Below are 13,584 nucleotides of genomic sequence, written 5' to 3' on the forward strand. Positions count from 1 at the left end.
ACAAAAAGAGATAGCCATTCTGTTTTCTTTGAACTAAAAAGTTAACTAATACTATTTGCAGTTGTAGTTGTCTTAGAAGACCTGAAGTGTTTAACCCATGTTGGAAAGTTTAGGCAAATTTCCAAGGGATTTTTCAATAACTAAGATGAGCTCACTTAAAATACATTACATCTTTTAATTTTTGTTTCTTATATTAAGAGTTTTGTTTGTTTGTTTGTTTTGTCACCCAGGCTGGAGTGCAGTGGTGCGATCTCGGCTCACTGTAACCTCCACCTCCCAGGCTCAAGCAATCCTCCCACCTTAGCCTCCTGAGTAGCTGGGACCACAGGTGCTCACCACCACACCCAGCTAATTTTTTGTATTTTTGGTAGAGACAGGGTTTTGCCATGTTGCTCAGGCTGGTCTCGAACTCCTAACCTCAAGCGCGCCTGCCTCAGCCTCACAAAGTGCTGGGATTATAGGCATAAGCCACTGTGCCTGCCCTTATGTTAGGAGTTTTGAAGCACATTTTACAGGAGAAATCTAGCAAAGTCAAGTGACCTGTAAGTCAGGGACAGACGTTAACTCTTTTTCAGTAGGAATTTACCAAAAACCATGTGCAAGGGAGAGGAAGAAAACAGAAATCTCAGTGCTGCTAGGTACCCACCACTTAATTCTTCAACATTTTTCCTTAAAATAGTCTCTTCGACTTGATTTTGCTAATTGTGGGAATAGTACCTATCAAATTTATTTGTCTGCTTTAAGAAACCTATTGAGGATATGTTTTATTTGTTTTTTAGTTTTGAAAAGTGAGGTACATGACCTGCGAGTAGTCCTTCATTCTGCTGACAAGGAGCTTTCTTCAGTGAAATTGGAGTATAGTTCATTCAAAACGAGTCAGGAGAAAGAATTCAACAAACTTTCCGAAAGACACATGCATGTACAGCTTCAATTAGATAATCTCAGGTAGAGTTGTTTTCTTATGGTTTCAAGTTGCCTGATTGGCTGTAACCTACGACTGTTTGAAGTTGCAAGTGTTAAACCCAACTCAAAGCAGTTAAACAAATAAAAAAGATAATTTATTGGCTCCAATATTGGGAAGCCCCAGAGGTGATTTTAGTTTCAGGAACAGATTAGTCTGAGTCTCAAACAATATCGTCAGTGTTCTCTCTCTCTCTCAGCTCTGCTCTGTTCTATGTATTGCTCTTATTCCCTCCTATTATTGAGGTCCTTCTATGTGACAAGGAACAGATTGCCTCACACAGCTCCATATTTTGGTTCCCAGCATAAAAACCCCTGTAAAGAAATTCTCTCTCCCAACAGCCATGTATTATCCCAGAGAAAATCAATTGGTTTTGCTTGAGTCATCTGCTCCCCTTTAGACTAGTCACTTACCAGGTTTGAGATGGCACTGGCCCAACACAGACTAATGTGCCTGCTCTGGAAGGAAAGGTGTGCTCTTACTAGAAGAAAGGACAGTGTAAGGTAAACCAAAACAATAGTCATCACTGCTGTGCACACTAACTCTACAAAGGCTGGCTGATTGGTCAGTACTGGTAATCTTGACACAAATGTAATCTCACATGTAAATAGTTTCTTCTTCGTTATTTATTGTTTCTTTTTTTCTTCTTGCTAACTTCAACCTTTTGTATAACATAACACTTTTTGACAATGTCTTCTGTGTCTATAGCCATAATTTAATAATGGACATGAATGTTATACTGTGAATGTGATGTAAATGTAACTGTTTGCTCTGGAAAAGCTACTAATAGGCAGCCTTGAGTTTAATTTTTGTAGACATTACAAAGATTAAAATCTGTAGCTGTTGAGTGTTTTTTGGATATACAACCAGAAATTGAAAGAGAGGAAGAAAACTTGAGATCTGCAGGCCAGAGCCATCTATACATACATTTTTCCTTTTTTTTAAAATTAAAAGATTCATTTCTATTTGTAAAATGAAAAAATGCATAATTATTACTAATGAAATACAGTAGTTTCATTTTCATAACAGAGAAAGTGATGACATTTGTAACCTTTCCTTGCCATATCTCTATCTCACTGAATGTTGAATAGCTTGAGTTTTAGGCAAAATCCCATAGTTATCTGCTGCTTCTTCCTCCTTTTGTTGTTGTTGTTTTTTTAATTTTTATTTTACTTTAAGTTCTAGGGTACATGTGCACAACGTGCAGGTTTGTTACATAGGTATACATGTGCCATGTTGCTTTGCTGCACCCATTAACTCATCATTTACATTAAGTATTTCTCCTAATGCTATCCCTCCCCCAGCCCCCTACCCCCTGACAGGCCCTGGTGTGTGATGTTCCCCACCCTGTGTCCAAGTGTTCTCATTGTTCAGTTCCCACCTACGAGTGAGAACATGCGGTGTTTGGTTTCCTGTCCTTGTGACAGTTTGCTGAGAATGATGGTTTCCAGCTTCATCTATGTCCCTACAAAGGACATGAACTCATCGTTTTTTATGGCTGCATCGTATTCCATGGTGTATGTGTGCCACATTTTCTTAATCTAGTCTATCATTGATGGACATTTGGGTTGGTTCCAAGTCTTTGCTATTGTGAATAGTGCCACAATAAACATACATGTGCATGTGTCTTTATAGCAGCATGATTTATAATCCGTTGGGTATACCCAGTAATGGGATCAGTGGGTCAAATGGTATCTCTAGTTCCAGATCCCTGAGGAATCACCACACTGTCTTCCACAATGGTTGAACTAATTTACACTCCCACCAACAGTGTAAAAGCATTCCTATTTCTCCACATCCTCTCCAGCATCTGTTGTTCCCTGACTTTTTAATGATCGCCATTCTAACTGGTCTGAGACGATATCTCATTGTGGTTTTGATTTGCATTTCTCTGATGACCAGTAATGATGAGCATTTTTTTCATGTGTCTGTTTGTTGCATAAATGTCTTTTTTTGAGAAGTGTCTGTTTATATCCTTTGCCTACTTTTTGATGGGGTTGTTTTGTTCTAGTAAATTTGTTTAAGTTCTTTGTAGATTCTGGATATTAGCCCTTTGTCAGATAGGTAGATTGCAAAATTTTTCTCCCATTCTGTAGGTTGCCTGTTCACTCTGATGGTAGTTTCTTTTGCTGTGCAGAGGCTCTTTAGTTTAATTAGATCCCATTTGTCTATTTTGGCTTTTGTTGCCATTGCTTTTGGTGTTTTAGTCATGAAGTCTTTGCCCATGCCTATGTCCTGAATGGTATTGCCTAGGTTTTCTTCTAGGGTTTTTATGGTTTTAGGTCTAACATTTAAGTATTTAATCCATCTTGAATTAATTTTTGTATAAGGTGTAAGGAAGGGATCCAGTTTCAGCTTTCTACATATGGCTAGCCAGTTTTCCCAGCACCATTTATTAAATAGGGAATCCTTCCCCATTTCTTGTTTTTGTCAGGTTTGTCAAAGATCAGATGGTTGCAGATGTGTGGTATTATTTCTGAGGCCTATGTTCTGTTCCATTGGTCTATCTCTCTGTTTTGGTACCAGTACAAGGCTGTTTTGGTTACTGAAGCCTTGTAGAATAGTTTGAAGTCAGGTAGCGTGATGCCTCCAGCTTTGTTCTTTTGGCTTAGGATTGTCTTGGCCATGCGGGCTCTTTTTTGGTTCCATGTGAACTTTAAAGTAGTTTTTTCCAATTCTGTGAAGAAAGTCATTGGTAGCTTGATGGGGATGGCATTGAATCTATAAATTACTTTGGGCAGTATGGCCATTTTCACGATACTGATTCTTCCTATCCATGAGCATGGAATGTTCTTCCATTTGTTTGTGTCCTCTTTTATTTCGTTGAGCAGTGGTTTGTAGTATAGTTCTCCTTGAAGAGGTCCTTCACATCCCTTGTAAGTTGGATTCCTAGGTATTTTTGTAGCAGTTGTGAATGGGAGTTCACTCATAATTTGGCTCTCTGTCCATTATTGGTGTATAGGAATGCTTGTGATTTTTGCACATGATTTTGTATCCTGAGACTTTGCTGAAGTTGCTTATCAGCTTAAGGAGATTTTGGGCTGAGATGATGGGGTTTTCTAAATATACAATCATGTCATCTGCAAACAGGGACAATTCGACTTCCTATTTTCCTAATTGAATACCCCTTATTTCTTTCTCTTGCCTGATTGCCCTGGCCAAAACTTCCAACGCTATGTTGAATAGGAGTGGTGAGAGAGGGCATTCCCTGTCTTGTGCCAGTTTTCAAAGGGAATGCTTCCAGTTTTTGCCCATTCAGTATGATATTGGCTGTGGGTTTGTCATAAATAGCTCTTATTATTTTGAGATACATTCTATCAATATCTAGTTTATTGAGAGTTTTCAGCATGAAGAGCTGTTGAATTTTGTCAAAGGCCTTTTCTGCATCTATTGAGATAATCATGTGGTTTTTGTCATTGGTTCTGTTTATGTGATGGATTACATCTATTGATTTGCGTATGTTGAGCCAGCCTTGCATGCCATAGATACAGCCAACTTGATTGTAGTGGATAAGCTTTTTGATGTAATGCTGGATTCGGTTTACCAGTATTTTATTGAGGATTTTTGCATTAATGTTCATCAGGGATATTGGTCTAAAATTCTCTTTTTTTGTTGTGTCTCTGCCAGGCTTTGGTATCAGGATGATGCTGGCCTCATAAAATGAGTTAAGGAGGATTCCCTCTTTTTCTGTTGATTGGAATAGTTTCAGAAGGGATGGTACCAGCTCCTCTTTGTACCTCTGGTAGAATTCGGCTGTGAATCCGTCTGGTCCTGGACTTTTTTTGGTTGCTAGGCTATTGATTACAGCCTCAATTTCAGAGCCTGTTATTGGTCTATTCAGAGATTCAGCTTCTTCCCAGTTTAGTCTTGGGAGGGTGTATGTGTGCAGGAATTCATCAATTTCTTCTAGATTTTCTAGTTTATTTGCATAGAGGTGTTTATAGTATTCTCTGATGGTAGTTTGTATTTCTGTGGGAGTGGTGTTATAAACAGAACCTTTATCATTTTTTGTTGCATCTGTTTGATTCTTCTCTTTTTTTTCTTTATTAGTCTTGCTAGCAGTCTATCAATTTTGTTGATCTTTTCAAAAAACCAGCTCCTGGATTCATTAATTTTCTGAAGGGTTTTTTTGTGTCTCTGTCTCCTTCAGTTATGCTCTGATCTTAGTTATTTCCTGCCTTCTGCTAGCTTTTGAATCTGTTTGCTCTTGCTTCTCTAGTTCTTTTCGTTGTGATGTTAGGGTGTCAATTTTAGATCTTTTCTGCTTTCTCTTATGGGCATTTAGTGCTATGAATTTCCCTCTACACACTGCTTTAAATGTGTCCCAGAGATTCTGGTATGTTGTGTCTTTGTTCTCATTGGTTTCAAAGAACATCTTTATTTCTGCCTTCATTTCATTATTTACCCAGTAGTCATTCAGGAGCAGGTTGTTCAGTTTCCATGTAGTTGTGCGGTTTTGAGTGAATCTCTTACTCCTGAGTTCTAATTTATTGCACTTCGGTCTGAGAGACAGTTTGTTGTGATTTCTGTTCTTTTACATTTGCTGAGGAGTGCTTTACTTCCAACTATGTGTTCAATTTTGGAATAAGTGTGATGTAGTGCTGAGTAGAATGTATATTCTGTTGATTTGGGGTGGAGAGTTCTGTAGATGTCTATTAGGTCTGCTTAGTGCAGAGCTGAGTTCAAGTTCTGGATATCCTTGTTAACCTTCTGTCTTGTTGATCTGTCTAGTATTGACAGTGGGGTGTTAAAGTCTCCCATTATTATCGTGTGGGAGTCTAAGTCTCTTTGTAGGTCTCTAACGACTTGTTTTATGAATCTGGGTGCTCCTGTATTGGGTGCATATATATTTAGGATAGTTAGCTCTTCTTGTTGAATTGATCCCTTTACCGTTATGTAATGACCTTCTTTGTCTCTTTTGATCTTTGTTGGTTTAAAGTCTGTTTTATGAGAGACTAGGATTGCAATCCCTGCTTTTCTTTGCTTTCCATTTGCTTGGTAGATCTTCCTCCATTCCTTTATTTTGAACCTATGTGTGTCTCTGCATGTGAGATGGGTCTCCTGAATACAACACACCAATGGATCTTGACTCTTTATCCAATTTGCCAGTCTGTGTCTTTTAATTGAACCATTTAGTCCATTTACATTTAAGGTTAATATTGTTATGTGTGAATTTGATCCTGTCATTATGATGTTAGCTGGTTATTTTGCTCGTTAGTTGATGTAGTTTCTTCCTAGCATCAATGGTCTTTACAATTTGGCATATTTTTGCAGTGGCTGGTACCAGTTGTTCCTTTCCATTTTTAGTGCTTTCTTCAGGAGCTCTTGTAAGGCAGGCCTGGTGGTGACAAAATCTCTCAGCATTTGCTTGTCTGTAAAGGATTTTATTTCACCTTCACTTATGAAGCTTAGTTTGGCTGGATATGAAAATTCTTTTCTTTAAGAATTGAAAATTCTTTTCTTTAAGAATGTTGAATATTGCCCCCCACACTATTCTGGCTTGTAGAGTTTTTGCCAAGAGATCCGCTGTTAGTCTGATGGGCTTCCCTTTGTGGGTAACCCGACCTTTCTCTCTGGCTGCTCTTAACATTTTTTTCCTTTACTTCAACCTTGGTGAATCTGACAATTATGTGTCTTGAGGTTACTCTTCTTGAGGAGTATCTTTGTGGTGTTCTCTGTATTTCCTGAATTTGAATGTTGGCCTGCCTTGCAAGGTTGGGGAAGTTCTCCTGGATAATATCCTGAAAAGTGTTTTCCAACTTGGTTCCATTCTCCCTGTCACTTTCAGGTACACCAATCAAACGTAGATTTGGTCTTTTCACATAGTCCCATGTTTCTTGGAGGCTTTGTTCATTTCTTTTTACTCTGTTTTCTCTAAACTTCTCTTCTCACTTTATTTCATTAATTTGATCTTCAATCCCTGATACCCTTTCTTCCTCTTGATCGAATCCACTACTGAAGCTTGTGCAGGCGTCACGAAATTCTCGTGCCATGGTTTTCAGCTCCATCAGTTCATTTAAGGTCTTCTCTGCACTGTTTATTCTAGTTAGCCATTTGTCTAATCTTTTTTCAAGGTTTTTAACTTCCTTGCAATGGGTTCAAACATGTTCCTTTAGCTCGGAGAAGTTTGTTATTACTGACCTTCTGAAGCCTACTTCTGTCAACTCGTCAAAGTCATTCTCTGTCCAGCTTTGTTCTGTTGCTGGTGAGGAGCTGCAATCCTTTGGAGAAGAAGTGCTCTGGTTTTTAGAATTTTCAGCTTTTCTGCTGTGGTTTCTCCCCATCTTTGTGGTTTTATCTACCTTTAATCTTTGATGTTGGTGACCTGCAGATGAGGGTTTGGTGTGGATGCCCTTTTTGTTGATGTTGGTGCTGTTCCTTTCTGTTTGTCAGGTCCCTCAGCTGCAGGTCTGTTGGCATTTGCTGGAGGTCCACTCCAGACCCTGTTTGCCTGGGTATCACCAGTGGAGGCTGCAGAACAGCAAATATTGCTGCCTGATCCTTCCTCTGGAAGCTTCATCCCAGAGGGGCACCCGCCTGTATGAGGTGTCAGTCGGCCCCTACTGGGAGGTGTCTCCCAGTTAGGCCACACAGGGGTCAGGAACCCACTTGAGGAGGCAGTCTGTCCGTTCTCAGAGCTCATACACCATGTTGGGAGAACCACTGCTCTCTTCAGAGCTGTCAGACAGGGACGTTTAAGTCTGCAGAAGTTTCTGCTGCCTTTTGCTCAACTGTGCCCTGCCCCCAGAGGTGGAACCTATAGAGGCAGCTAGCCTTGCTGAGCTGTGGTGGGCTCCACCCAGTTCCAGCTTCCAGGCCGCTTTGTTTACCTACTCAAGCCTCAGCAATGGCTGATGGCCCTCTCCCTGCCCGGCTCCTGCCTCACAGGTCAATCTCAGACTGCTGTGCTAGCAGTGAGCGAGGCTCCATGGGCGTTGGACCCATCAAGCTAGGTGCGAGATATAATCTCCTGGTGTGCCATTTGATAAGACCATTGGAAAAGCGCAGTATTAGGGAGAGAGTGTCCCATTTTTCCAGGTACAGTCTGTCACGGCTTCCCTTGTCTAGGAAAGGGAAATTCCCCAACCCCTTGCGCTTCCCGGGTGAGGCGACACCTGCTCTGCTTTAGCTCACCCTCCATGGTCTGCACCCACTGTCCAACCAGTCCCAGTGAGATGAACCAGATACCTCAGTTGGAAATGCAGAAACCACCTGTCTTCTGTGTCGATCCCACTGGACGCTGCAGACTACAGCTGTTCCTATTTGGCCATCTTGCCTAATTCACATACATTTTTCTTAGGCCTGCCCAGTGGCTAAAGAAAAATAAATGAACATAGCATTTTAAAAATTGAGTGTTTTCTTATAAAAATCTATATTTCAGCATTCTGTAGTGAAATCATACAATTTGTTACCCCTAGGCCCACATCCCTGCATGGCAGCCATCAGTTGCTGCAAAACTCACTCCTTTCTATTTAGAGACGGAATGTGCTGTCTGGGTCAGCACAGCCTCCACCACCCTGTCCCATTTCCCCAGCACCAAGTCCACTTATCTAGCTCTCTGATTGGCCGGTAATGTACTTGAAGTGCAAGTGGTATAACCCAACTCAAATTAGTTAAACAAAATAGGTAATTTATCGATAAGTTATCACAGGTGCACTGTTGCCTTCTCTTACACTTAGCATTTGTTTTAACTTCTGAATCACTGGATCTAATGATCTTGGCCTCACCTCAAACTATTTTGTGTAATATTTTTTGAAGTCACTAATCTCATGGGATCTTAATTTCCTAATGTTTATATGTCAGAGTTGAACTATATCAAAAAATGTTAAGAATCTACTATATTTTGGTATGTACTTAAATTCTGTTTTCATCATTAAATACGTCCTAGGTTTGTTTGTTTGTTTTTGAGACAGTGTCTCACTTTGTCACCCAGGCAGGAGTGCAGTGGCATAAACATGGCTTACTGCAGCCTCAATATCCCAGGCTCAAGCTTTCCTCCCGCCTCAGCTCCCCACATAGCTGGGACCACAGGCACATGCCAGTGCACCCAGCTGCTTTTTGTATTTTTTGTAGAGACAGAGTTTCGCCATGTTGCCCAGGCGGTGTTCAAACCCCTGAGCTCAAGCGATCCACCCACCTCAGCTTCCCAAAGTGCTGGGATTAGAGGCATGAGCCACTGTGCCCAGCCTCTTCCTAGCTTTTTAAATACACTGAACACAATTTAACCTTCTCAGTGTCTCCAGTTTAAGAACATCATTTACTGGGCTGCTTGTATTCCACTGTGGCCTTCAATGGTTGTTAAGGCCTCTGAATGAAACAGCACGACACTGCTATGTATTTCTTGAATTATTTTGTCTACTTTATATATCTATATCTGTATAGTTTGTGCCATAAATGCGTAAATATGTTCCCCTTCCCTACCATCTGTTGCCCATATGTCTATCTTTAGCAACTGATCTATACCACTTTATAATTTGCTGCTTCTGCTCTGCTTTGAGTTAGTATAGCAGATATTCCATATATAATATATAATATTCCAGACATTTCATTATAATATAACCTTCTGTACATAAGCTAGGACATCTGTTTTGAATGATCCAGAGGTCAGATTGATTGTGTGGTAGTTCTTGGCTGAGTTCTGGATTCTTGGAGGTGCTACAGCTTAGGAGGGAAATAAGAGGATGAAAACCAAAAAAAAAGCAGTAATTATCTGCCAAAGACATTTTCTCTCTTGCTCAAATCAAAGTCACATTGTCATCTTGATGTTCCTAGAGCTGAGAGGATGTATGAATAGTTGGAGCTGAGCTATCAATAAAACTTGGAAATTAACAGCCAGTGCCTGGCTTACGTGAGGGTTAGGTCTGGAAACCCCTAAATGAGTCTAATCACTATAAATTGCTAATCAATTAAGCATGTCTGGTTGAAGCCATGGGGAGAGAATCAGGAAGTGATGCCTGCAAGCTAATGCTTCTACTTGTCTTTTCTGTTCCTACCAAACTACTCTGTGGTCCAGTGTATCTCACATGTTTGTGCATCATGGACATTCCACACAGGTCCATAAGGAGCCTCATATCACTTGAGGCTTATGTGAGTTGGGAATGGGCTGTAGATGGGATAAATTGAAGTGCAGATGACCTGATTAATAGAAATACATTAAATGTTTATTTACCATTTTTAAAATATTTTCCTTATAAGGTTAGAAAATGAAAAGCTGCTTGAGAGCAAAGCCTGCCTACAGGATTCCTATGACAACTTACAGGAAGTAATGAAATTTGAAATTGACCAACTTTCAAGAAACCTCCAAAACTGCAAAAAAGAAAATGAAACTCTGAAATCTGATCTGAACGTATGTTAAGAAGGGAATTGGTTGGTGAATTTGTCCTGCATCTGTGACTGTCCTTTCCTCCTTCCTTGCTATACTTGCCCACAGTGCCTGCCACATAGAAGGTACTTGACATGTTTGTTGACTGCGCATTACTAGTAACAGTTACTTAAAATCTAATGTTGTCTTTTAGAATTTGATGGAGCTTCTTGAGGCAGAAAAAGAACGCAATAACAAATTATCATTACAGTTTGAAGAAGATAAAGAAAACAGTTCTAAGTGAGTGCTTTGATCTTTTCTACTAGCATACTAGAATATTAATACCACATTCTTAATCTTGTTTTTTTTTTATTGCCAATACCCTGTAAGGAGTTATTTTTTAAAAGCATTCCAAAAGGAACAGCAGGTTCTTTTGTATAAATGGCTATGTGGAGAAACTTAATTTTTCAAAACATTTAACAACTAGCTATAGTACTTTTAAATGAATAGGAATTGGTGGTAATCAGAACTCAGGACCTTCTGTAAATAAATCACAGCAAATATATAATAAGATTACTTCTAACTATTCCTTTTATTATTGGAAGGAGGAGACAGATTTTTATTTCTGTGTCTACAAATCTTTTTCTACCAGGAATGTCCCCTAACAGGAATGCTGCCATATTTCTTCCCTCTTTCTAAGTTTCTGTCCTTGGTAATCTCAGTGAATCTCCTCAATCACTAGGCTCAGAGTCACTCTAATGAGAAGAATTTGTTTATTCAGTAGGTACTTGTGGAGCTCTTCCTATGAGGTCGATTTTCTTCTAGGCCCTGGTATACAGTGGTGAACGTAGAGCATACATCCAGTTGAGAGACAAGCAATTGACATTTACTCATTTATTCAAACATTTACTGATATCCAACAAGCCAGGCACTGATCTGGCGAATGCCAGAACATTTAGAGGTGAAACAGTGAACAAAACATCCCTGTCCTCATGGATTTTAACTTCTAGCACAGGGAGACAGGTAATAAACAAATACTCTATGATATATGTTATATTTAGGAGTACTAAACACTGAGGAAAAACAGTCATGGCACAAAAATGGGTTCTCATTGAATAATTGTTGAAGAAATGGGTTCAAATTTCTGATCCCCACTGGAAGGTAATGCCTGACACCAAGTGTGTGCCTAACAAAGTTCATTTGCACTTAATCTCTTCTGTACTAACAGATTCAGTTCCTGTTTTCATTGAATGAAGTCAGGGGTAAAAGATAATTCTTCTCTTCCAGAGAAATCTTAAAAGTTCTTGAGGCTGTACGTCAGGAGAAACAGAAAGAGATGGCCAAGTGTGAGCAGCAGGTAAATTTCCTATTACTCTAACTCTAGAATTTGCAGTTTATAACTTTTATTCCTGATCCCTAAAGAGGCTTATTATAAAAATGATTTCAGCTTGCAGATGTTGGAAATTAGTAAGAAAGAGATGGAATTTGGGGCTGGTTCTATTACTACTATTATTTTTTTTTCTTCTTTTTTTAAGACAGTGTCTCACTCTTATCACCCAGGCTGCAGTTCTGTGGCACAGTGATGGCTCACTGTAGCCTTGACTTCCCAAGCTCAGGTGATTTTCCCACCTCAGCCTCTCGAATAGCTGGGACTATGGGCGTGCACCACCACTCAGGAGTTGCCCAGGGTCAAACTCCTGAGCTCAAGTGATCCACCAACCTTCGCCTCCCAAAGTTCTGGGATTACAGGCATGAGCCACCGTACCCAGCCTATTGTTTTTCAACTCTTGTTTTTCTAACTCCCAGAGGGTTGCAATAATAATTTGTTGGTAGTCTCCTGGTAGACAGCACAAAATCACTGCCTTTCAACCCGATTTATCATTTTCAAGTATTACTCCTAGTGTAGACTCTATAATGTGAGAAGCTGCTTTCAACTTGTTTATCTGTGTATATGGTTAACTTTGTGATTTAATTATTCTAAAAATATTTCTTTTTCACCATAGATGGCAAAAGTACAGAAACTAGAAGACAGCTTGCTTGCTACTGAAAAAGTGATCAGTTCCCTGGAAAAGTCTAGAGATTCTGATAAGGTTGGTAGAGTTTGAAGCTACCTCTTTCTGTGCATTTTCTTATAAATGCTAGTTTAACATTTTGTTCTCCTACCTCTTCTTGCACCTCCAGGGTAACCAATAGATAGTATGAATATTTCTGTATGCAGTTAGGCCTTGCTCATCTTCCAAGGTTGCTAGAGAATGAGGTCTTCCACTTAAGTTAATTTTCCATGTAACTTCAAGTACAAACTACTGTCATTTTGGATGGCAATGTTTCTAAAACGCATCCTACCCTTTTTACTAGGATGCTGATATTAGTGTGACCCTTTCTTGTTGACTCTAAGTCCCATGATACAAATTTTCAAATCCCTGGTGTTGATTTTAACTAGAATAATAAAAATAGTATATATGTCCAAGTTTAAAATTAGGTATAAAATTCTTCTATGTCTAGCTCACATACATTCATAACACCAAAACAAATGATTAAATGAAATATTATAGACTGGGCACAGTGGCTCACGCCTGTAATTCCAGCACTTTGGGAGGCCAAGGCAGGAGGATCACTTGAGGTCAGGAGTTCAAGACCAGCCTGACCCCGTCTGTACTAAAAATACAAAATTATCCAGGTGTGGTGGCACATGCCTATAATCTTAGCTACTCGGGAGGCTGAGGCAGGAGAATTGCTTGAACCTGGGAGACGAAAGTTGCAGTGAGCCAAGATCGCACCATTGCGCTCCAGCCTGGGCAACAAGAGCGAAACTCTGTCTCAAAAAAAAAAAAATTATAAAGCCATTAAAATATAAATTGATGCCAGGCGCAGTGGCTCATGCCTGTAATCCCAGCACTTTGGGAGGCTGAGGTGGGCGGATCACGAGGTCAGAAGATCGAGACCATGCTGGCTAACATGGTGAAACCCCGTCTCTACTAAAAATACAAAAAATTAGCCGGGTGTGGTGGCAGGCGCCTGTAATCCCAGCTAGTTGGGAGGCTGAGGCAGGAGAATGGTGTGAACCTGGGAGGCGGAGCTTGCAGTGAGCCAAGATCGCGCCACTGCACTCTAGCCTGGCTGACACAGCGAGACTCCGTCTCAAAAGAAAAAAATATATATGTGTGTGTGTGTGTATATATATATATGCATATATATAAATTGATACTAATGTGACATATGATCTTTTACTAAAATAAAATTGACTTACATTGCCATTAGGAAAGGTAAGTGATTTACCAATTAAAACTTTTCTTCTCCTTAATATCATTGGGTATGAAGATAT

General features: G+C 39.8%; 1 protein-coding gene across 3 annotated transcripts in view; it reads left to right on the forward strand.

Moving 5' to 3' along the window:
* The window catches only part of KIF15 (kinesin family member 15), a 97,337-nt gene that overhangs the window by 59,525 nt on the left and 24,228 nt on the right, over positions 1 to 13,584 (forward strand). For all 3 annotated transcript variants that reach the window (XM_005546857.5, XM_045386390.3, XM_065540486.2), the window contains exons 20-24: positions 780 to 945; positions 10,157 to 10,307; positions 10,477 to 10,562; positions 11,550 to 11,619; positions 12,266 to 12,352. In XM_005546857.5, the coding sequence (XP_005546914.1) occupies positions 780 to 945; positions 10,157 to 10,307; positions 10,477 to 10,562; positions 11,550 to 11,619; positions 12,266 to 12,352 (560 nt within the window). The remainder of the gene's footprint in view (positions 1 to 779; positions 946 to 10,156; positions 10,308 to 10,476; positions 10,563 to 11,549; positions 11,620 to 12,265; positions 12,353 to 13,584) is intronic.

Source organism: Macaca fascicularis, chromosome 2 (assembly GCF_037993035.2).
Source record: "Macaca fascicularis isolate 582-1 chromosome 2, T2T-MFA8v1.1".
Taxonomy (NCBI): domain Eukaryota; kingdom Metazoa; phylum Chordata; class Mammalia; order Primates; family Cercopithecidae; genus Macaca; species Macaca fascicularis.